General features: G+C 37.6%; 1 protein-coding gene across 1 annotated transcript in view; it reads right to left on the bottom strand.

Annotated features, from left to right (window-relative positions):
- PTPN2 (protein tyrosine phosphatase, non-receptor type 2) overlaps window positions 1-25,069 on the bottom strand; it is a 31,197-nt gene extending 6,128 nt beyond the window's left edge. Inside the window, exons 1-8 of the mRNA XM_009867543.1 lie at window positions 24,956-25,069; window positions 22,378-22,468; window positions 14,729-14,829; window positions 13,978-14,076; window positions 12,674-12,811; window positions 5,117-5,326; window positions 3,919-4,077; window positions 676-866 (exon numbers count right to left, since the gene is read on the bottom strand). Of these exons, the coding sequence (XP_009865845.1) occupies window positions 676-866; window positions 3,919-4,077; window positions 5,117-5,326; window positions 12,674-12,811; window positions 13,978-14,076; window positions 14,729-14,829; window positions 22,378-22,468; window positions 24,956-25,069 (1,103 nt within the window). The remainder of the gene's footprint in view (window positions 1-675; window positions 867-3,918; window positions 4,078-5,116; window positions 5,327-12,673; window positions 12,812-13,977; window positions 14,077-14,728; window positions 14,830-22,377; window positions 22,469-24,955) is intronic.
- Between the last annotated feature and the right edge of the window lie 105 nt (window positions 25,070-25,174).

The following is a 25,174-nucleotide window of genomic DNA, read 5'->3' as shown; positions in this document are numbered from 1 at the left end:
CCAGTCTTATCTACATAGAACTGCTGCATCTGCATCTCGCCTCAGACCACAGCCCTGTGGGACAGGCACTGCTGCCTCCTGCGCACAGCCCAGTCCAGTTTCTGGCGCTCTGGCCAGGGATCCACACTGGGCTGCCCTCACGTGGGCTGGCTCGGGCGACACAGCCCCTCAGGGTACGCCTGTCCAGGGGCTGACTCCCAGCACAGCAGCTCACAGCTGACGCATTGTGGTCACGAGGCAGAAAAAGTTGACAGAGAAAGACAAGTTCATGTGACACAGCTAAAGACATCTATTCATAGTGGCAGATTTCACATGAGTGGAGAGTAACATATGGCTTCAGTGATAAATCAGTATCCAACTATGCTGGTCAAATTCAGGCCCTCGTTCCCACTGCACAACAGAGTTCACAGACAGTCTGCAGGAAAATGCTTTCAAGCACGAGGTTTAGCTTCTTCAGTTAGAGATATCTGTTTTTCTTTTGACCTTTAAACAATAAAACTTTATCATAAGGAATAATCAAAGTTGTATTTTAAAAATAATTAAGACAGTCAAATACCACCTGCCCTTCGGCTCTTCTGAAGAAAGATCTTGAAGTTTTCTTAGGAAAAGCATACAAAAATTCAGCATTTTAAGAGACTGCATCTGCCTTCTAAACAGTTTCTTCATCTTGCCTACCTTTCCATGTTTCCATCTGTGATATCCTGAACTTTAGTGGACAGGTCAGTATTTGTTTTCTCTGTTTGATCTTTGTTCTCCAGGCCTATGCTGTTCCCATTGTATTTCTCTGTGGTTACTTTGGTAGGGTGTGGAGGAGACTGCTCAGAACTTGGCGCTTGGTCCTCCTTAGAGAGCTCCTTCCACCGTTTCTGCAAATAAGGAGAAGATATTTCAAACATTCCCCTAACACTGAAGGCCCTTTTTGTCCAAGATGTCTTCCAATGTAGCAGTCACAGAAGCAGATTAAAGGAACCATGAGATCAAGAAAAAAAATAAATTGCTAGATGAAGATGATCAGGTGAAGACACATTTCTCTTTTTAGATTTCTCCAGGATGATGCTACCATAAAGGTACGAGGCCACTAACGTCAGGGTTTGTACTGTCCACAGGAGGCGCACAAGGAGGAAGCAAGGTGTCTTGTCTATACAAGACTGCACTGCTCAACATTTTCCATCTTTCTCTATTCTCTACAAGCCTACACTGTGCTGTTACCTTTCACGGCTCTGAAACACAGTAGGACCTTGTGTGCAAGAACTGCTTAAAAGAGAGAGAACTGAAAAAATCCGCAATGCAAATGAAAATAAATCTAGCGTTACTTATGCCAAAGTTGTGGCCTACTGTTTCAGGTCCTGTTATGGCATCATAAAAGAGATAATGGAATTATAGAATGTGTTGGGTTGGAATAGACCTTTAGAGGTCATCTAGTCCAACGTCCCTGCAGTGAGCAGGGACATCTTTAGCTACATCAGGTTGCTCAGAGTCCCATCAAGCCTGATCTTGAATGCCTCCAGGGATGGGGCCTCAACTACCTCTCTGGGCAACCTGTTCCTGTGTTTCATCATCCTCATCCTAAAAAATTGCATCCTTATATCCAATCTAGATATACCCTTTTTTAGTTTAAAACCATTGCCCTTTGTCCTACTGCAACAGGCCTTGCTTTTTATAAAAAGATTTCTTCCATCTTTCTTATAAGCTCCCTTTACATACTGAAAGGTTTATTAAGGTCAGATATTCACCTTGTTTTGAGAAGTAACTATCCTAATGATGAATAGTCTTAAGGACTTCTAGTAACAAAATTTAATGCAGAAAAAAGTAGAAAGGTAACAGGAAGGGAAAGAATTGCTCCCTAAAAAATACCCATTCCTTTTTCACACAAATTAGCCTGTCTTACGGAATACCTGGGGGGGAAAAATCAGTTACTTTTAAATGTCTATGATAAGAAAGATAAATTGAAAACTAACTCTTCACGAAACAAGTGTTAGATTCTCATCTGTGGAATAAATTTAAGACTGCTGGTCTAAACCAAGTATCAAACTCCGAGTGATGTCAAAAACCCCAGCTACTTATAAATGGACTGCTGGCAGAATGGGCTTTAACAATGAACTGAATCTTCCATCAAGGAAGAACTTCCCTACAGATCTGAAATTCACAATGGTGTCTTCATGCACATGACATTTCACTCTCAGAAGTTTTCCTTGTTTTGTCTTAAACCAAAAAAGACCAAAAGAAGCCTAGCCCAGCACCATGTAGCAACACACCAACCACATGCCTCTACAGGGCTTCTGGGCAACCCCAGTGAGTGTACAATCCTTCCTTTCAGCCACAGACAGAAATCCCAGCGGTGCTACACAAGGAGAAAAGACTCCTCATCTCTCAATACAAGAATTGCAGTGGCAGCCCCCGGCTGTGAACAAGTAAAGGTTCGAGTATACCTTGTGTTCATCTGCACGGTTTACTGACTTCCAAAATCCATGGAGATGTCAGAGATGAACACTTGATTATGTTATATTAGAGAAGCGTTCGATGACTTCGATGCCCTCCCTATCACTGACCGAGAGAAGTAAACACCTTGCACACTCTGGACAGTAGAAATGTTCCATATGGAAAAAAAAAAAAATCTAGCTGACCTTGAAAGGAGAAATACTCCTATTAAATACTGCTAACTGATTTTCTGTACATGACCCTGAGGCCAAGAAGTACCAGGACAATTGCCTGTACTGCAGAAAACACTGGTTTAAGAAAAATCATCCAAGCAATCATAACAAGAAAGAAAAATTAAAGAACAAATGAGAAGCGTGCCTTATTGGGCACTCCAGCAACATGAAGAAATAACACACTTGAACCTGACAGGCAGTATACTGAGTGGACAGTGCTCCCTTGTATCCAGAAACAAGAAGTCCTGTGATCTACATGAGTAAGTGTGGGAACTAGAGCTGCTCAAAGTTTGGAGCATGGCTTTTTATCTTTCTGCTTTGTGTTTTAATTAGAGAGAATATCCTCATATCACCAGAAACAGCTTCCAGAAAATAGAGAGGCTAAATTGCTGTTAGTATTAGGATGAATCACGCAGTCTTCTAGGCATATGCTGCAGGTGTCAGGTTAGCAGCACACTCACTACCTAGGTGTTTATGCAAAACTATTTATTTACATAGCAAGTCAAGAATCATTTGTCAGAGAGAAAAATCTGACAACTACCAGAGCCACAGAAAAGAGGAAATGTTTAGTTTATCTGCTTCATTCACAACTTCAAGCAACCAACAAAATAAAAGAGCCCCAGCAGACAAAAGCAGGACTAAACGTTTTTCGCAGCCTCTCCTCCCAGCCCTCCCTCCCACCTAGTCCTGTTTGAAGTAGTTGTGGCTACTGCTACCCCTGCAAGCCACACTGATAAAACAGCGAGATTTGGCAATTTGTTACTGCAAAACTCATTATATTTGGCCAGATTCTTCTAAATGTAACACAAACTTTAAAGGACATGGGGAAAAAGCCCAACAATTAATACTAATAAACTAATATTAATAATAACCCTGATCTGTAGCATCAGGCAACTTTATTGTTAGGAAAATACATAGCAAAGATCAAGAAATCCTAAGAAGATCCTTGCTATTTTTTAAAGTGACACCGGGCGTTACTTTTGCTTTTCAGTACTGAAGATACCAATTTAATCTTTTTTAAAAAAATATTTTTACAGACAGGTTGTTTCTATATTTTATCTAACAGGTCACAAATACATAGGAGTAAAAGTTTAGCTGACAGATGGTGCCAATTAGATGCTCTCCAATGCCTTCTAGGCATGTATTCAGAAAGACAAATAATTTAAATATCACAAACATACATGTTTTCAAGTAGTTTGAAGCTCATTCTTAACTACTGTTAGCAGTCTTACTGTTTATGTTTAAATACATGGAGCTAAATGTTTACCTGTATAGTTGAATCCCCCATTATATATTTTGCTCCTTCTATTACAGCCATGTATGAAAATCTTAGTTGATCGGGAGTCTGAATAAGTCCCATTCGATATTTTCTCATATCCAGTAATACCTTCTTAATATCTACAGAAAATGGGTCTTTTTTCTCCATCTGTAAAGAAAGTTAGATCAAAAGACTCATGGCTACCGATAGAGACAACATATAAAAAAAAATTTACAAGTGAAAATAAGTCATAAAATTAAATCTAAACATTCATTTATTCATATTATCGTTATTTATTTAGGAAACTAACATCTCAGATGATTACTAAACTGGTCTTACAGGAAAAAAGTTAACTATCTAATGAAAGCTTATTATGAACAAATCAATGATCATGTATTAACCAAATAAGACTTGATTTTAAGGTAAAACTGAAGAAAAAAAATATAATCAGGGGATCTAACCCAACAAGAAGGTAAGTATCTTATAATTTAAATTAAAATATACTTCACCTAACCCTGTGCTGTACTTTTCACTATTAAGGAGCACAGCCAAAGACAGAAAAGTCTGCATCTGGACTTTAAAAACCCAAACAAAAAAGTAAAGATATTTTAAATACTATTTGACTTTTAAAGTTCATTCAAGTCACAAGCAATTATAGATGATGCAGTTCTCTGAGTACGCAGAATGCAGTACCACAGCTGGCTGTAAAGCCCCACTTCCTGGCAGGCTGCACAGCTCGAGGTTCTGCACCAGCCCCATCACACACTGCAGGACATCCAGAGGCATACCCAAGTTCTCATTCTAGTTCAGATAAAATTTTCTGCAACTTTAAGAAAAGGGGCCTATCAGAAAAATACTTATACACTCAGTTGTCTCAACATATATTCACAAAGCTAACTTTAAGCTTGTATTTAAAAAAAACCCAAAATTCTTTTTTAAGCACATCTTATACAAAAGGAAAACTTTTCAGAAGCTTTGAAAACATGTAAAGTACTTCAAAAGATGGATTTGTAAATGTATTTCAAGAGTTGTGTTTTTAAATTGTTAAAATATATGAAGGGGAAAAAAAAAAAAAAGCATGATGACTTCAAGTTTTCACTGGTATGTCATTAACTTAAAGCCTTCTGTCCAAAAAGCCCATCCTAGGAAGACAGGTAGGGTGTCACGGCAAGGAAAAGGCTCACGGGGAAAATGGCCAAACACTCACCAGAACAAGACAAGTGTCTACTAACGAAAATGTGCCGGAGCGTCCTATCCCTGCGCTGCAGTGAACTACTGCCGGGCCGTGTTCAGGACTTAGTGAACCAGACTCCCTGACTTTAAACAGGAAGTTCAGGAATGAAGCTGGGGATTCAGGAACTCCAAAGTCTGGCCATGTAGTATAATGAAAATGAAAGATCATCCTGGACTCACCACTCTAGAAGTGAAAACAAATAAACAATACAACTAGCAAGTATTCTACTTTTGTTCAGTTAGCATACATAGCCCCAATCAAAATCAATGGCTATTTTCTATTTTAAAACTCCCATTCAGACAGATAATCCAGTAACTTGCTTCAAGTTGGATGACCTGAAGCAGCTTTTCATCTGAACTGGTAGTTTTCCCCTTCGCAATTATTTTTTTCTTCTTCTCAAACTTCCAATATTATATATGGTTTGCTTCACTACTTGCTCCCAAATATTATTCTTTTTCTATCAGTAATGCAGCTTATTGGGTGACAGCAGTTATTAAACTGCTAGCATTAACACGACCAAAAAAAATCAAACCCATTGGTATTGTAAACATTCCACTCTTGCTCAGACAAAATGTTAGTATCAAGAGGTGTTAGAATTTCCTCTATACTAACAACACCAGTGAGGAGCAGGGAAAGGCCTGTAAGAACCCCCACAGCAGGATATCTCCAGCAAAACTTCTGCTGGACATATTTATTCTTTGTAAGCAAGAAAGGCGGATTCCAAAGCCATGCAGTTGGTTCAGAAACACACAGCTCCTCTCCTAACAGGGCCAACTGCAAGTATTGAAATGACAGCAAGGGAGTACGTATGCATGTATCTGAAGAGTTTTGATGACAAATTTGATCACATTTAGGGAACTCACTTCAGACCTGCTGGTAAATGCCACTCCTTGCTACAGTGATTTGAGACAACTTGATCACTGATGTCGCTCAGTTATTTCTATGCTACTTCATTTCATCTCGCTTTCCACATAGGTTGAAATCTACATAAATCTCAACAAAGTTGGAACACAAGATTGAATTCCAGAAAAGCTATGTTTTTCTTTTTTTCAGCAACAGTAAAATATAGCTCTGAAGTTCAAATAAATTCTACCGTTCTTCAGATGCTCAACCTGTTTCAACTTCGTATGAGGGAAAACTTACGAAACTCTTCTGTGAAACTAAAATAATCCATTTCATGGTTACCACAGTAACAAAAACACTCTCCCATTTTGTCTTTTGCCTTCAATGCCTGTAAGACTGCCAATACTTTCACAGAAAACAGTGGATATTAATATGACTCAAGTTACTCTCAAATGCACAGTTATCTTCCAGGAATTTTTCATCTTTTGTCTAAGAGTTTGACAAGGACAACAGAATCTGATCCATCATACTGGGAAAATGAGTACATAGTAAGAATTTAAAGGGGAAAAAAAATATCTACCAAGGCCTAAATTGTGTAAATATACAGGAATTTCCCTTTCCTATTATAAAAAATAGTTTGCATTTTCAGCTGCTATCTTTTTACTGGTCTTCCATAGCTAGTTTATCAAGTAGTGAGTTAACTCTCTGATCAACTGAAATTACCCATTTGTTTAAAAAGCACGAAGGAGATATTAAAAGAAATTTGGGAATTAGAAACAGAGGAATTTGCTTACAAGTTATCTTCTCTAAAATTCTCTAAGAAAAATAACACATCAATTTACAAACAAAATGGAAAGGAAAACTGGAGAGATTAGCTAAATGCAGATACTAGGTAGAGCAAAGGCTAAAGTTGTTTCTTGTGAATCTAGGTGATCCTTTGAGGTGGTAACTCTCCCCTCCCGCCAAGATTCTTAAAATGAATTCCAGATTAAAGCCTCCCTTACACCTCTACAAGGCAAAAATGCCCTTATGCATAGAATACAAAGGTGATCTGTGTTTTGGTTGGGGGTTTTTTGTGTTTTTTTTTCCAAATCCCATACTGTAACAAGCTCTAGTGTCCTCCTGAAAACAATCAGTAGTGCCTCAAGCACACGGCCAAGCGTGACCCCACCCATGCCCCAATCTGAAAATGGGTGTTTCTAAAGGGAAGATTGAATGCTGCTGTTATACATCTCATCCAGCTCTAATCCACAGAATTCCTTTCTTTTTCCTCCCTGTAGCGTACAAAGGCTTTATCCATGCCACAATTTTCCACCGCTTCAGTTCATTTTAAAAATACCTAGATTCTCGGTATTTCCTCAGAAGTCCCATTTCAGTGTACCGGAACCAGCTGGTCTTCTTTGAACTTGCAGTCTCTAATCATACAGCCAAATCCCATACGAATATTTTGAACCTCCCACATTCTCTCTCTTAAACAGAATGGATCTTTCAAGTTGTGCTTGGCAGTCAAGCTGTACAGCTGAAATACTGTCTTTGTGTGAGTATCTGTAACATCCTTTCTTAAAGAACTCCCCCTGTCACTGAGCCATGCACCACAGCTATCATTTACGTTAAGTGATGCAGGACTGTAACGGGAAAAGACCTGGCTTGTTAAAGATTCACAGCTGTTGATAGACAGAAATCTAGTTTTAAAGAGCAACTGATTTTATTTAAAGTGTTATCAAGAAACTAGATATTCTTTTAAATAAAAAAAGCTGGACTCCAAGAGTGAGACAGTAATAGAAAATTCTATATATGATACACAAAGGAAACATTTCTGCATGATAGCTGAAAACCAGCTTGTTCTATGGTAACCGCAACATATTTCTCCAAGATTTACTCCCTAAGACTAGCTACCCCCCAAAAAATTTAAAAATCCTTGAATCATCATGGGACAACATTTAAACAAACCACTTTTGGAGAAAATGAGTCAAACTATTCTAGTGAAAGTTTCACAGACTACAGGCATAAGCTTTCAGTCAATAAACAACACAAACTGATAAACTCAGAGCGGTACCACCACACTGCTGGCAACACTAAGAGCATGATCTAAGGATGATCACAAGCCATTTTCCATGTTACAAGCAGACATCCACAGGAGGACTCGAGGAGAACAAATAATACAATGCCATTAGACTAATTCTCATCAAAACATGCCTTGTCATAACCTTTTTATACTGACTAACCAATCACTCAAAAAAAAAAAGGCATAAAAATCTTAGAACAACTTTATGTGGTCCAGTCACCTGAGAGTATGAACGTGAATAAAATACTAAGGAAACGCTCAAAGGAAGTCGATGACTTCAGTGCCAAGTAAAACAGGTGAAGACAGAAAAATGCTGGTCTGCTAAATTTCACGCACTCCTTAAGGGGAAATGGTCTAAGTTGTGCCAGGAGAGGTTCAGGTTGGATATGAAAAAGAATCTCTTCACTGAAGGAGTTGTCAGCCATTGGAACAGGCTGCCCAGGGAGGGGGTTGAGTCACCTTCCCTGGAGGTGTTTAAGAGACAGGTGGATGTAGTGCGGAGGGACGTGGTTTAGTGGTGCTGATAGGGCTAGGACTTGATGATCTTGAAGGTCTCTTCCAGCCGAAACTGTTCTATGGTTCTTATAAAAGCTTTCACTTCATAGCTGAAGGGCTAATGAAATGGTCTAACATATGAATGCATAAAATACACCAATAACCCCATAGTGCTCCTGTATTTAACAATCATGTTTCAGGTGCATTAACAACTAATTCAATTGCATAAAAAAGGACACTATTCTAAGCACTGAAATTCAAAATCTTAAATCAACTTTCACCACAACCTGTTCTATTTCTTCATTTCTAATGCTTGGCAAAATGATTTTCAAAATGTTTGTAAAAATGGCAATGAGGATAATGGAGCCTCACAAATGTCCTCACAAACATTCTGGGGTTTTGTTGCTGAGTGTTTTGAGGTTTTGTGTTTTGGTTTGGGGGTTTTTTTTTGTTTTTTTTTTTTGTTGTTTTTTTTTAACTAACTAGTGCATATTCTGGAAGATAGCTATACCCACTGAAGCTGCAGGACACTTGACATTAAAGCGAGTCTGGGTTTTGCTTTCCTATTAGACATGAATACCTTTCCTAACACTTCAGTCTTATTTCCATAGCCATGAAGACCAAAATTAATCCCTGTTGCAGTTTGACAAAATGATATGAGAACATTTCACAAATTTAAAAGTGAGTCTATGCCATATTTCAGAAATCCCTTGAAAACACTATAGGGATTACATACATATACACATCTGTATACAAAGATACCACCAGATATCAGAGCATTGCCTGCCATTAGACTGTTTGCCTCCACAAACAAAAGATCTGCTCAGTACCTTTACAATTTTGGATGTCGTAAACTAGCAGCAAAGCAAATCTTATCTTCTTGAATACACTGACTTGCCCTGGTTCATCCATGGGGTGAGATACTGAGAGCCACTACATAGTCTTGCACTATCTTCACCTGGCAGCGGTGGCCATGCAGAGGTTTGGTACTATGTTGAGAATCCCTTTTGCTAATAGTTTCTTCCAAATATTTACTATTTGCAGAGGACTCAGGATGCCGCTTGGGGTTTATTAATGGTCCTTACTCTAAAGTACCATACCACCAGTGCTGCATCAAATCCAGCTCAGCTTTATTCTTATTTCTAGGCAACCAGTCTGAGGTACGTTCATCAAGATTCCTCCAGCAATTTTAATTCCTTTCCACTGTTACATTTCCTCACCTACTCAGTCCGTGGTTTCCTTTAAATACTGGTGCTCATTTGCCCTCCCACAGCCTCCTGGAACTCCTCAGTACCAATGCAGCGGGGTTTTGCCTATAAGCGTTCATGTGTCACACTGTATCCTTCTCTGGGCTATCCAGGTTGCCACATCAGAAATTACTGAAAAAAGTTTTCTTCCTCTAATGAGAAGCAATAAGGAATAGCATGGAAATAGAGTCTTCCAGAAGTTAGCTGTCAATATCTAACAATCCTCCCACAATACTGTCACAAAATTTAGCAACCCCATCCAATAAAGCTATTTTACAGATTTAACAAAAGGCTCTCAAACACGTGACCATCCCTTCTCCAGAATACTTCGAAGACTTTGCTTCAAACCACAGACATGTGATAGCTTCTCACATAAATCATTATGAAGTTTTAACATGACCACCGTATCTTCTTTCTACCCTTATTTTCCAAGAGAGGCAAGGGTTTGTGGAAGCCTTCACAAGTCAAGTCTTTTCTCAAAGAGACTTCCAAACCTGAGGAATTACAGCAGAAAGCAGTGGTCAACTTTCAGAAGAGCTGACAATCGACCTCAGCAAAATGATGGAGGATACAAAATGAACCTTTGTGTAAAGGCAACTTCAAATCTCTATACTCTAAAATGCAGACCGGGTCAGGCAAAAAATAAGGAAAACCCACAATAACCACCGGCAAGACAAAGCACATGAAAAATATTTTCAGAACTTTTGTAAAGATACCCGTAAACATCACCTTCTCTCCAAAGCTTTATCAGACTACACTAGCCACAACAGCAAACACGAACGTTTGCCTAAAAAAGATACAAACAAATCAAACCGCAAAATGCCTTGATCTAATCCTAAAAAACAAATATTGCCCCCTTCAACCCCATCTGTACTTTTAACTGCTCTTTAACAGAACAAAACAAACCAACCACAAACAACCAAATATTTCATTGGTAACAGCATTAAACAAGCACTTTACTCTTCACACGTACATATTTTGCTTATGTATTAGAGAGATTTGTAGCAGTAACACAAATTTACCTGAGTTCAGAGTGGTTGTTTTATAAAGACAATTCTAGTTCTCTCTGTTTTCAAGGAAATACTAAAATTTCTTAAGTATTCTTGGAATTTAAAGTATATTTTGTTCGTGAGTCATCTTATATTCCAGCTGTCAAGCTGTTAAATGCCCTGCTACTCTGTCTCCACCAAAGTGCCCTCCAGAATAACTTGTATAAACATAGCTAAGCTCACATTTCAAGTTACTGGGAATATTCAGTTTCCCCCATGTTTTATGGTATAATTATCAAATTCTTACAGAAGTTTGCACTTAACATTTGCAGTGTTATTCTATAAACTATGTAGTCTTTCTGTTTGAGTAACCAAGGATGTTATACTTTTTGCAGCTGTTTTATATTAAAAAAACATTCTTTGGAGCTGATATTCATGGAGCCTTATAGGAGTTAAAACAAAAATTCAGCATAGTAAGTCAGCTAAGCATTTGTGAAACTGATTTACGTGACATACAAGAAACTCTGTACAGCACTGATGAGCCTGCATTACCAGTTCAAAGTAAACTCAGAAACCTAAGTGCTCAATAGCTCCAACTCAAAAGTCTGCTATAGTATATGTTGTGCTGTTCCTCAAGGGATTTCTGCATTCTCCAGCTAATGCTATGTCCAAACATACATATATAATGAAAATGGCATCCTTTGAAAATAGGAAGTTTAAGATTAGGGACAGCATCGACCGGACAATTCCACAAAGACGACTTTTCAATGATTAGGAAAACCTGCCTCGGCTTTCCAAAAAAGACAGTTATTCTTTCTTAGACACTAGCTTGCAAGCACTACTCCTCTCTTCTTTGCTTTTGCTATCAATAAACAAACAACTAAACCGAAATTCTTCAGGTCAGTAGGGCAGAATTTCATAAAGCCTTCTACACTGAATAGACAAAGGAACAACATGCCAAGTTTTATCATGTTGATCTCGTGAAGGAGGTTTCAAATTAACAAACATTCTCTCAAAGTACCATTAACAGTTATTACAAATTCAAATAATTTTGACCAAATATACCAATGTTTAGTCATAAAAATAACATGCAAAGGAACATCTTCAAGCTTTCCTTTCCCAAATCCACTGACAAGACAATCCTGAATAAGACTTGCCATACTAGCAGTTTGGATTAATATAAGGCAAGGTTCATAGGGAGAGAGAATATCTTACAAGACATAGCTGGAACAAACAGACAAGCTCTTCAGTCCTGTCTTCAGCTCTGAAACAGAAGCAGCAAATTCCAACCCAAGCTCAGGCCAGGAACTTTTTTTTTGAGCTTAACTTGATTAAATTGTCAAAGTGCTTAATTTTTAAGATAAAAGGATGGTTGGTCCTGTGGAGCAAAAGGGGAGGTAAGCAAGAGGAGATAAGGTTACCTATCCACAGGTGGTAATCTTCCCTCCCCCCAAAAACATAGATAGCTGGACTGAATTATATAGAAAACAAAAATTCAGGTAAAAAAACCCAGTAATTTCTGAGTCTGATTTCTGACATTAAAAAACCTCCAGAATTTCCAACTCCTTCGTTCCTCCTTTTAGGGCATTTCTTACAGCTCCTCTTATAATCACCACTACCACCAATTACAATTCAGCATGTTAAGGTACTGCCAGATGAAAAATGCAAGAATAAAAATGCTGAAGCTGTTATCTCTTTTAATGTACAGATCAATTCAGGCCTAACTCACTTGCTTATATGCCACATATACATCTTCGACATTATCAGAAGCAAAGTGCATTACAATTTGCAGTGTAAAAGCTCAATCAACCCGTAGTGACAATTTGCTAAGCAGTTTCCATTATATACTTAAGCCCAAGAATATGAGCTATACAGACTGAGAAAAGCTTACGTTGATATTTTCTAATTGCAGTAGATGTACTGTGTAATAGGATTTGACGTCTTCAGATACTAGCCTCACACGGAAACCCGTTTCACTGAATGTCATAACGTCCTCTTCTTTTGTTGGCCAGTACTGTGCACACTTCACCTAATTTTGTTTTTTTAAAGGACAACAGAAAAAAAAAAAAGAAAAAAAAAGGTATCTGGTTAAGTATCCTAGTATCTCAGGCTTTCTACGAGCAGATTCTGAAATCCCATTATTCGGTAGACTAATTTACTTGCTCCCTATTTGAGAAGTTTTCAGTCCGTGTTTGCAGCCGAGTCACTACAACTGTTTCAATGGCTACCGCATCCCAGCTTTACCTGTTTATGCTTTCTCTCATCACAGAGCTCGCATTTTTTCAGATACAGCCCAACCCATCTCCCTCTCCCACCTCTAGTTTTCTACAGTGAACAGAGACCTTTACTCAGCTATTTCAGAACATTTCCCCACTCCATTTCTGATGGACCAATAGGCACATTTATATAACTGATGTAACACATCCAGTTTTATCAACACTTGCTCAATACTGCAAGATTCTAGTGAAAGAATGAACTAACAAAGTAATGTAAAATTGTCCCTTGTTCTTTATTTCTCTTGCTCTGCACTCAAACCTTCTGTAGGAAAATCCTTGCCTAGGAAAATTTTTGTGTATAAAATACGTGACTTTTTAAAGGACTAGTCAGAATTTTTTCACTAACAAATCTACTCTGAAGAAAAAACAAATGTCACATGACATGCATTTGTAACTTAAATCCACACTGATTTTAGGCACACGAGCAGAAAAACTACACCACATCAGAAGATTCATTTATTCTGCACATATACCAGCTGTAAAGAATCAAAGATAACTGTATCAGTTTGACAACTGCTGAGCAGCAGCTTGTCTTCACTGTTATAGTTAAGATCACTATATAAAAAAATACACTACTCCTGTCAGATTTAGAAGAAATAATCTAAAGGTACTTTAATTCAAACTTGTTTTCCCACCTTCCATTGTGTTCTAAGTATCTTACTACACTTCTACTCTATCTGCACATCCTCTTCTCTCAGGATATTACCTTCACCTTTCTGGATGTATATTTATTAGATGCTGTTTACATCAAACTGAATTTTGCATCTTAGCTCCATCACTTTAATATTATATTAAATACATGTTATGCTGTACACCAGTAAGAGGACCTGTTCGCTCTTTTAACATAACATTCAAACACTGTTCAACTGTATTGAAATTTTGTGGCTTACTTTACAACTTTAAGCCTAATATTACTTACTGATTCTTTTTCAACAGTTCTGTTCAGCATGACAACTGCTTTGGTTTGTTGTTGCCATACCATAAGCCAAAAATGACAACATGTATTAGGCAGTGGACCCTGTGTGGTAAAGGAAAAAAACAAACAGGTGTTAGAATGTATAGGCAAAGCAGTGTTTGAAAACAGTTAATAGTTCACTGTATGAAACAGAAATAAGTTTTCTTCTTTAAAGTTTAAAGGAATTATTAACAGATTTACAGAAATGACAGACAAGTAAGTAACCACACTGCACAGATCATTCTAGTACTTAAAAGTTTGTGGGTTTTTTAATAAAAACAAACAACAACAAACCAAAACCCACAAAGCAAAAAACGTCAACCAAACATCTAAGTAAGAATTCAGGGAAGGAATGTTTTCAGTTTGGGCATCAATGCTACTGTGCTGTTAGAAGAAAAGCTACTGCAGGCATGCTCAGAAGGTACAAGATGAAATAAGGTGTAAAGTATTGTTGCAACCTATTTCCAAAAGAACTGAAGAAAAGAGCATGAAACACTTGATAAGCTTTATATGCAGTACATTATTCACACTTAAATACTCCCTTTAGCTTTTTCTTAAATTACAAAATTATGTGTTCACAACTAGATCAAACAGGCAGTTCGTACGAGATAACTCACAGGGAAAAAGAACCATCCAAACACTAATTACGGCTGTACAAATACCCCTCACCCAGATTCTAAGTCCCTGTAATAACCTTGTAATTGGAGCTACTTACCTGTGTTAAAATGTAGTATCTTTGAGCTTCTTCTATGACCACTAGGCTAGCATTGATATAGTCATTCTCAGTATTCTGCAGTTTTACACGACTATGGTCATCTAAAAGCCAAAAAAATTAAGAGTTAATGATGCATCAATCCTGGCAAATACTCTCTAATGGGTAAATCTAGGTCAGACAAGCAATTAGAAATACATTCTGCAATACTAACCAAATGGCAAACTATAAACTATAAATAGGAAACTAGTTTCTCATGGAACTTTGATAACTATGTGTCTCATTCTCCCCTCATCATTCCATCAGAATAATTTCAGACACTTATTACTAGAAGCTGATTAGAAAACTGCAGTACACATTTTTCTTTAAAAAAACAACCCTCCCACACATGCCAGAAGATTCTTACAGCCACCCCTCAACAGTTGCATTTCCTTAATACAACAGCACCACAACCCATACCAGCCAGCACTCTGTCCTATCACACCAGGTCACTCCACTGCATGGTTTCCTCTAAGTTCAGAACTCCAAGATTTTTGGTGAAGTTCCACACGTTGAGTTAGTAAAGTTAATCATAAAAAGTGAAACCCACACAGTAAAAAATATTTTTTTAAAAAAGAACATCTTCTTGCAATAATTCAAACCAATCTTTGATCAATTTTATTTTCCCAGTAATTTATTGTTTAATACTATACAATTAAAAACACTAAAGAAAGGGCACATGCAAAAATGTACCTATTTAATAAATCTTCAAATTAAATTAAGCCTAATCTAATCACACAGTTTCAGTCCCTCACAATCACACAAGCAAGACACGAGATTCCCCTATTTATGGCAGAGGCAAGCCAAAGACTCTATTTAAAATTCTAACATTAACACAAGAAAAATTATCAGATTGTCATACTAAAACACTGCATAGTGAAAAGTCACTCTAGCTGTTCCTAGAACCTTTCAGAATTTGATTTATCATCCTCTAGAAGACACTTAGGTATTCAAACTTGTTCACAATAAGTAATGCTCCAGCCATTTATTAGAACTGTATTAAATATATATAGTATTTTTAGTTTAAAATTTGTACATAACTGCCAGGAAATTAGACCCAACTAACTGTGGAGCCTCTGAAGCTCAACTGCCTAGACAGACTGATTATAAGAAGAGTAAATAAAAAATAGCAAATTAAAATGAATTTAAGAGGCTTGAACACATTTTGGGAAGAGATGGAAGAGGTTCCATAAAGAAACTGACCTCTGTGAGTGAATTAGGGTACAATGCCAATTTTTAACCTATGTTCACCTGGTCCAACCCATAAAACTCATTCAGGGTGCAGACTGATGGCACAGCTGCTGTTAAAATGTCAGCCTCCTTCTCCCTCTGCCACCACCGTACCAAAAGGCTAACTTCCTTCTCACGAACGTCTTTGGAAATGCACAAAATCCATGACCTTTGACATGAGCATCTACCAAGTATCCCATTCAGTGCTGCTATGATAACTAAACTCAGATTCAAAGTCCCTATACATAGCATGAAGTTTATCTACAAAATTCATAAATATGACACCAGATGGGCAAAAATCTGACGGGAATCAAAAAAACAGTTACTGAATTAGACTCTTGTTCTATGGACTGCTCACATGATTTTATAAATACTTTCCATATGCTTAGAAACCTTAGAAAAGAACATTTACTAGGTCATGACCTGCTTTTATATTCTCCCTCAACTATTTGCTATTGGTGACTGCCAAAGGGGATCTTACTGGATTCAAGGAAAGAAGTCAATAGCAAATTTTTTTTTTTTTGAAGGACTGAGATTTGGAGTTGTTATTCTACCTCCTTTAGCTGCTATCTTTTATATGCAGTCACATACAAATTTGCAGAGAATAGAAATATGCTGAAAATCTATTTTTAATTTAAAATTATGAGAAAGTTACTGGGTTAGTCTGTTTTCATCAGCATTCCAGTTGTAAGGCAACACCATCTTGACTTTCAGGAGTTTTAAAACAATTTGTGATACAAGTGTATGAATTTAAAAAAAAATTATCAAGCCAAGACACAGTAAAATTGAAACACGTGTGCATTTTAAAATGAAATTTATCTCCTTGTATTATTTCATCTGGATAGGGAAGCGTTACTTTTTCCTTTCATGTATCACTTTATCTGAAATGTTTCTACTGGAAAGAAACCAAGACCTTTGTAAATATTACATGCCATTTGCCAACAGGAAAAACTTAAGATCTTGTTATAGTAAATCACACATACCGGTACTAGTGTTCTCGGAAAGATGATGTAAGCAAGCGCTGTTAACAGTTTAATCACCCAGCAGCAGCTGCTGCGTTGCTGCCAGTAGGAGATAACTGCTGAGGCCCTAATGAGCTTTCCTACTGCAATGCTTACGCACATTTTCAGCCTTCTCTTTTCTTTCTTATAAATTCTGTTTTTTAAACATGCAAATTTCTGGAAGGTTTTTTTTAAAGCCCCTTTAACAACTAATTCCATGCACAGACAGCCTCTCTCCTCTGCCCCAACCAAAACAGAGGCTATCCTACAAATACACAGGCATATACTCCAGAGGACAAAGAAAGCCACTAGAATATATTGATTTCCCTTCTTTCAAGGGAAGAGGTTCCTGAAGGACGGAATGACCTAGAAACCTCATTCAGGCCCTGGCTTGCTCTCCTGAATTCAATAAAGCAAGCCAACTTTTGTCAGTGAGTTAGCTGTAACATATTTCCCGTAAATTATTTCCACTTACAAAGTACTTTAGATTTATATGAATGATAAACCTATCTTAAACGTTATCTTAAATGTTGCCATGCCCACAACAGCTAAAATACAGTGCTCCTTTTCTAAAGTGCTAATTCCCCTATTTCAATAAACAATAGAGCCTGAAAAGGAAGTGGAAACCTTAAAAATGCTTCTCATACGCAAACTCTTACTACCAACTTCAAGTGAAACCTTGTCCTGCTGATATCACTGACAGCACTCCCTGTGCCTCAGATAAGGCCAAGACTTCACGTTACACATCAATTTGCCCACTAAAATGAAAATGACATATCCAGTTAAAACCGAGGTGGCAAAGCATTTGGCATTTTACATCATACAATTCTTGCAGCTGATTAATGTTTCCATTTAAAAATAAATAAATGTGTTTCTAGAAGTTAAATCATCGTATAACTTAAAAATTATCCTTTATCCAAGAGATGTCTCTGTCTCCCCAAATACAAACCTATTAACAAGAAAGGAGGGTGAAATGCTGCTTAGTGGATTAAAGAAAGTCATAAATAAAACATGTAGCCATAAGCCACCCTGACGACCTAGTCTGACCCTTTCCTGCCTATCAGCAAATCCCCTTAACTTCCCTAATCTAAATCTAATTTATCCAAGCTGCTAAATTATTCAAATTACAATACACTGCCCCTGGACTTCCAGTATCAAGTTTCAGAGGTAGCCAAAAGGAAAGGAAAGGCAAAGTGACTTTTTCTCACTCTGTCAAGTGGTTGTACACAATGAGTGCCATTATATCAATCACAGCCTAGCTCATAACTGAAATGTATTCATACTGAAATACAGGCTGCACATGATACAAAACTACTGCACATGATCCTTACACTTTTAAGCAGGATCGTGAAAAAAAACACGATATAATGAAGTTCAGATCAGTATGTGCTATAAAATTCCCCTCTTCTCCAACCCCAAAGAAAGAAGATCTCCAAAAGCAGCATGCTGAGTTTATTTATACCATGTTTCTGGTAACAAGATGTTTTAGATATCATTAGATCACGTCATAACAGTCATCAATGTCAGCTTTTAATAGGGACAACAAGAAGTGCAGGAGGCTTATTTTGGACAGAACATCTCCCTGTTCTCAGCACATACACTCAAAACACAGAACAGAAAAGGAACATTTTTGCAATGATAATTAATCAGCACTATATGCAAACCCATCCAGATCAGCTCCAACTCTGTTCCCTGCAAAGCACAACCCTCTTCCTCCCCTAAGTAGATACTCTGAGGCAACTGTAACTGTAGAGTTGAAAGGCCACACGAAGAAAACAAGAGAAATCACCACCTCTCAAGATCCTCCAATAGCAACATCAGGCAAAAACGTTCAGTTCACCTAAGATACTGGACTACGCATCACATTACAAAGGAAGGCTTAAAGTTAAAACTGCGTAAACCCCCATCTACCCTCCAAAAGCAAAAGGAAAAAAACAATCCTGCCAATTTTGCTGAGGGGATTTCCTTCTGGCCTCTAAATCTGGGAACACAGTAAGCATATCTCTAAAGGTGTTTACAGTCAATCCGAGACACTACAGTACTCTGATATCAACTGAGGATAAGATTTAGAAGGAAAGTAGTAATACAAATCTTAGAGTTTCATTAAGGCTATCAATAAAAAATAATAACCTCACAAGTTATTTTCCTCTCTTACCAATGTTTTCTGAGAAATGGTTTCATCTGCCAGGAAATGACTGGCTGTCAAACCAAACCTATTTCAGATTAACTTCCTGTTTCAATAGTACTGCATAGACAAAATATTTCTCTCCCTATTCTAAACTAATACCAAACTGCTAGATTGCTATTTTTTTTGGCAAGGCAGTAACTCTTCAGGGCTTTTACCCAACCAAACTTATATACACCATAGCTCTTTAGCCAACAAAACTGGACGCTAACAAAAATATTTATGAAACCAAAGACAATGTGAAACTTGGCTGTAATGGGCAAAGATGATTAGCCTTTTCCAGCCAATAGAAATGAGCTTTTATCTGGAAATGTATGTCACAGACACAAATTGGTTTCAGTGCACCTGCCCTGCATATTACAGTTGAAATAGGGCAAACCAACCCAAAGCATTTTTTCTTGCACTTGTAACTAACACCTTTTCTGTAAAATTGAATAATCGTTGCATTTCCTCTTGCAGACATACCACCTCAGATTGTAGACTGGCTTGGCCGCTATCTAGATCAACAAACCATTTTCTCACTGTTAAGGAGAAATAAAACATTTTCATCAGATTATGCCTTAATGTCTTACAATATTTTTAAACAGCTATATCTTAGAAGCTTAACTACTAGTTCTGAAGGCCACTGACTATGAGAGAATATCAGTACTATCACCTGTTTTTCATGTAACCACTGTTAAAGAGCAGTAAAATTTGCAAAGTGAAGGATTGAGATATTACGATTGTGTAAGACTGAGCTGTCTTGCATTTCTGCAATGCCAGCTCCTTGCATACCTGCACCACGATTACATGTGTTCACCACAGTGACCAAACCACACCACTTTTACTGCAGTTGCTTTGAAATTTAGGTACTGCTATCTTGGAATGCTGTTTATCATATATTCCCTTCCAGGTCTCTTTGTCCCCCCAACTCTCACAATCATTACAGAAACAGTTAGGAGTCATAGCTCAAAACACATAGATGTAAAATTCAACAGGAACTGGTTCAAACAGTGTTTTGTTCTCTTCTCCTCATGCAGCCTTTCTTCTACTCCCTGGTTATGCAGGCTACCTCAGTGGCCCAATTCAAAGCTTTTTACTTTCATAAATGCAAAAAACTGATACAAGCCTCGAAGTTCACTATCTTAGTTCAGTCATCACGTTATACTTCATGTAAGCTAGCACAGAATGACTCTAACCTTTTCCTGAACCCAACTACTACTTCAAGAGCAGATTTTATCTGACTGTCTCCCTGCTCTTGCACATGGTCCAAGGATTGAAACAATCAATTAATTTCCTCCGGGCTAAACGAGCATGTCAGAAGCAGGCTTTGCCATGACCAAGACAGAGGTGTTTGGTGCTCTTTATTATTGCAAAAGCTATGTCATAATTAAGGAAAATTTTGAGCTCCAAAAAGCTACAGGAGTTCAATGCAACTCACACATTTTAAGATATTACTGCAGGCATTAGTAGATGCTAATGAAGTAACCCAATATATATATTTATTTTAGAAATGCTGGTTTTAAAAAGAAAGAAAAAACACAATTATGTTGAAGGTAAGCTACCAATCTCTTTGTGGCAGTGCCTCATCAAATGCATGAATATAGCATCTGCTACCAAAGTCACATAGGGTATTAGTCCCAGGAGTAGAACTTGGGTTGCATGAGTTCAAATCCGATTTCCTGCCTTCTCTTCTTACAACCCCCATCCCAATTTAGGTATGAAACTGAAAGTGAATAAAACATGATCTGCTTTACCACCTGTAAAATGCTAATGCTGTGCAGTAACCGGACAGCAACCCCGGGACACGTTAAGTACCTCTCTGCACAGATCAATGAAGGTCCAGCAGAGGCCCTTCTCTCTTCACTGAGCACAGAGCAGAAGTTAGGAAGCCTCAGCTAATTGGAGATACCTTCTTCAGAGCTGTACATTTCTCAGACCACACCGGGTGTCCTGGTTGGAGCCACTCTGACACAAGAAAGAGGCTGTGCAAGGGACTCATCAGAGCGCAGTACTGCGATTCAGCATTAAGCCAACCTGGATGCGTTTGGTGCAAAAGCACCGTGCGAGTTCGCAGTGTGCTGGCAGCAGGCTAACGAGCAGCACTCGGCGCTGCATCTGACCAGCGTGACTCAATCCGAGACCCTTTCCGTGTAATTTTGAGAAGTGCTATGCACATGCTGTTACCACAGCTTTCAACTGGAAACAAGGAGTTCAGCACTTCTCCAAATCTTACAATAGGTATTCAGATTAGGCTTTCAAACAAAAAGGCCCAATACACCAGCAACCCTGCAAAAATTCTAAATCCAGTAACAAGAAGGTTTTTATGAGCCTTTGGTGTTCTGGGAAACTTTGTATTAAGAACACACAAACATTTAAACTGTTCCACTTTCAATATTTTGCAGAAAAATATAGGCTGTACTATGTATTTTTCCTAGTATTTTTGAAAGGGATTTATGATAGCTTTCTCCAGCTACAACTACATATCGGTCATCTTTTGCTCACATGTCTTTTTATAACCATTTTGGAATACAGTTTCTAAAGCATACACTGTTGAAACAAAGTCCACAACATCTCAGTAGCAAAGAAGCTGGTGGAAAAAGTTTTCTTCACCTGAGATACGAGATCAACATGTCACAAAGACAGTTAGTAAAACACAAAGCACTTCATACTATATCTCCTTGCACTGAGAAAATTAAAGAACAACTTCATGCATACATTATTCAAACCAGACAAAAATAACAAAATATTAAGTCTTTTTTAAAGTAACAGTAGAAATTAAATGGCATTTATCAACACAATCTTATATATCTGCAGAAAATTGTATTAGTTGAGGCTTATTAACTTAATTTCTGCGCTCAGCAGATGTTGATTTTTTATGACAAAGCAGTTTCAAACAAGTAATTTCCTTACGAGAAAAATATCTTTAAAATATTACTTTGCAGCTCACATTTACCTATATACTAGTAACTATGACTTACAAGCACCTCTCACAATTCAGCACACTGAGCTAAACCAACAGACTTTTCTCTCTTCTGTTATATACTTTTGTGTTTGCATTACAAAAAACACATTTATCACAGGACACATGTCTACAGAAACAAACAAAATACCTAACCTACAGTGACCATGATTTATTAGCTATAGTGTTTAAAAGTAAACTAGGTAAATAAAAAGTCCAGAAAGTTTACTGCAATAACTACAGAAGAGATACTTACATGGACTAACATCTCTGTATCTGTTTCGATTTCTGTTTTCTGGGTATTTTGCAACTCTATGAGGGTAGTCACTGGATTTATGTCGAATTTCCTTTAAAAGACAAAAAAAAAAGCAATTTACTTATAGCCAGTAAGCTGATTAAGGTTAGTGTTCTACATATCCTACTGTAAGACTTCCAAGCTTATTAACCAATCAGGGTTATTAATAATTAACATTTTTAAACCACCTTTAATATGTTCTTTTAACTCAGAAAACATGTTTCACATTTGTTGCCATTTAGATCTTACCACACTTGGCTAAGGCATATAAGTGCAATTTAGTAAGCAACTGATGTAGCAGGAACAAAAGGGGAGAAAACACCCAAATATTTATTATGGTTACAGTTTACCTCAGACTTGCAGGTTATCTCCCACAGTAGCAGGAAACTTGGACAGGCAGAACAAAGAGCAGCATACTGCTAGCTCTTCTGCACCAAATGGCAGCATAAATCCCCACAAAGGTAACTGAACTAGTTAATGATTTTATGGCTGCTGTTAACAGCCACAAGATTATTCTTGGTGGTTTGACAGTTCAACCCATATAGCTGTAGTTAAACATGACCCAGTATGAAAAAACCATTCTAGACCCGCAAGTAGCAGTATGGAATCACAGCCTCCTTCTCCCCAGGTACTTATATAAACCTTGCAATAATATGCATTTGGAAGATATTAAAACATACTCAATTTACACACAATTTTAACAAGCATGCTTTTCACATAGCCTGCAAGCTTGGTTTTATTATTTTTTTGCCTCTAATTGTCTCCCTTCCATGACTCACTAAGATATATAGATTTACATTACGTAGAGATCTGCAAAAACGGCTAAAACGCTATTAATGAGCAGCCTCCAACGGACTAGCCCTTTATACCTCTGCACTGATGCCAACTCAGCAGACATGTTGCACAATATAGAATCAACAATATTTCATTTTGAATTCTCCTTTTGTTTTCAGATGATGTTGCTACATGTGATTATTATGTTACAAAAAGCATTTAAACTTCTCTTTACAACTAAGCATTCTTCAGTCTTCTCTATGTTTCCATACCTTCTTTGTCTTCTCAAACTTCCTAAATGGTCTACGTCTACCCAGATAATGAATGCAGCCAAAAAGGACTTCAGTAGAAATCTAATATACGTAAGGAAGCTCCATTTTTTAGCATCTGGTGTGGGACATTACCTAAGCACAGTGCCAAGCTGCCAAGAACCTAAACCACAATGTGAAGCAGCAACTGTCAAGCACCAATGCTCTACATATTTGAATAAAAATTTCTCGATCTTTCAGACAATCAGAGGTTTTTTTATTTTGATACAGCACGCTGAACTTGTCTTCTCCTCTAGTTTATATGGTGCACAAGCTTTGGAAGCAACCACATGCACATTGAATAAACACACCTGGCAGGCATTCACAGCCAAGTTCCCATGAAATGTAAATTTTGTGTTACTACATAACAAGAGTAATACGCAACATATTTTCTTTTCAAAAGCACTGGCATCCTATGTGCATAGAAACAGACTTGTAATTTGGTCTAGAAACACTACTACAGTGATGAGGGGTGGGCACTGCTGAAAAAAATTAAACCTAAGGATGTTTAACGATTAGCACTAAATCAGTTTTTCAACATATAATCCATCCATCACAAATTTGAGAAAAAGTTGTATTACACAAGAAAAACTTGCACTGGTAAAAAAAAAATACATGAAAATCAGTCATTAATTCAGACTGGGCAGGAGCTCTGGGAGTCAACATAAATATTCCAAGCTTCATAGGATTTTACCACAAGTCTCGGCAAAATCATGGAACTGAAGGGCAAAGACACAAAACTGGTCTCAGCAAGAAAAAAAAACTCTAAAACCCATTTTTTTTTCCAGCTGAATCCATACTTTTCAAGGAAAGTGTGTATCTTTATTATACAACAGTATCATAGGAAAATACCTTCCTAAGCAAAAACACGGCGTAAAAAAAACCAGTCAGCAATTACAGTATTTTATACAAGTCTATGTTACTTAAAACCATCATTTACTATTTTCTCTTTATGTTTTTAAGTGGATTTTTGTTCTCTGGTTCTAATACGAAACAAATTCATGAAGTACCCTAAAAAACCCTGAGTTTGCAAAATCTACAAAATCAGGGATTTATAAAATTCTACTACAAAAGTCTTTATTAAAAGAGTATTTTATTACAGCATGGCTGTAGCAAAACCAGGAAATCTGCGTACAAAGTTCAGCAGCACTTTAACATATGATTTTCCCTTAAGTTTACTTCTCCAAGTACACCCAAATAATATTAAAATGATTTGGGAAATCTAACTTGCTCGGTCTGGATATACCAGACGTAACGTGTGTAATTTTCTACCTCATGAAAAACTCCAGTTGCAGAATTCTTCCCTTACACGTTCTCTCAGTAGATCAGTGCCGTTTATTTCTGTTATTTCCTCTTTAATTCAAACCACAGCTCAGTTCCATGACACATGTCTAGAGATAATGTGTCTGAAGCCCACAGAAATCAAATACAGTTAATTCAATAGAGAAAAGCACAACTGAAAAGTTAGCAAAGAGACCTTGTATTTGGGGTTGTTTTTCCTTATTCGTGAAAGAGAACTGCCAAACGCATACCGGTTCCAACAAATGCTCTAGCGTTACAGGCTTACACATAAAGCCTGTGTTACGGAAGTGACCCAAGGACTACCGCTGCACGTCGCTAACCTCGCTGTTTCTACAGCAAACGGCCAGGCAGCGTGTTTGCTGAGAGACGGCCGC

The sequence above is a fragment of the Apaloderma vittatum genome, unplaced genomic scaffold, assembly GCF_000703405.1.
Source record: "Apaloderma vittatum isolate BGI_N311 unplaced genomic scaffold, ASM70340v1 scaffold17394, whole genome shotgun sequence".
Taxonomy (NCBI): domain Eukaryota; kingdom Metazoa; phylum Chordata; class Aves; order Trogoniformes; family Trogonidae; genus Apaloderma; species Apaloderma vittatum.
The sequence above is the reverse complement of the archived record's forward strand: the minus strand, read 5'-3'. Positions and strand labels throughout refer to the sequence as shown.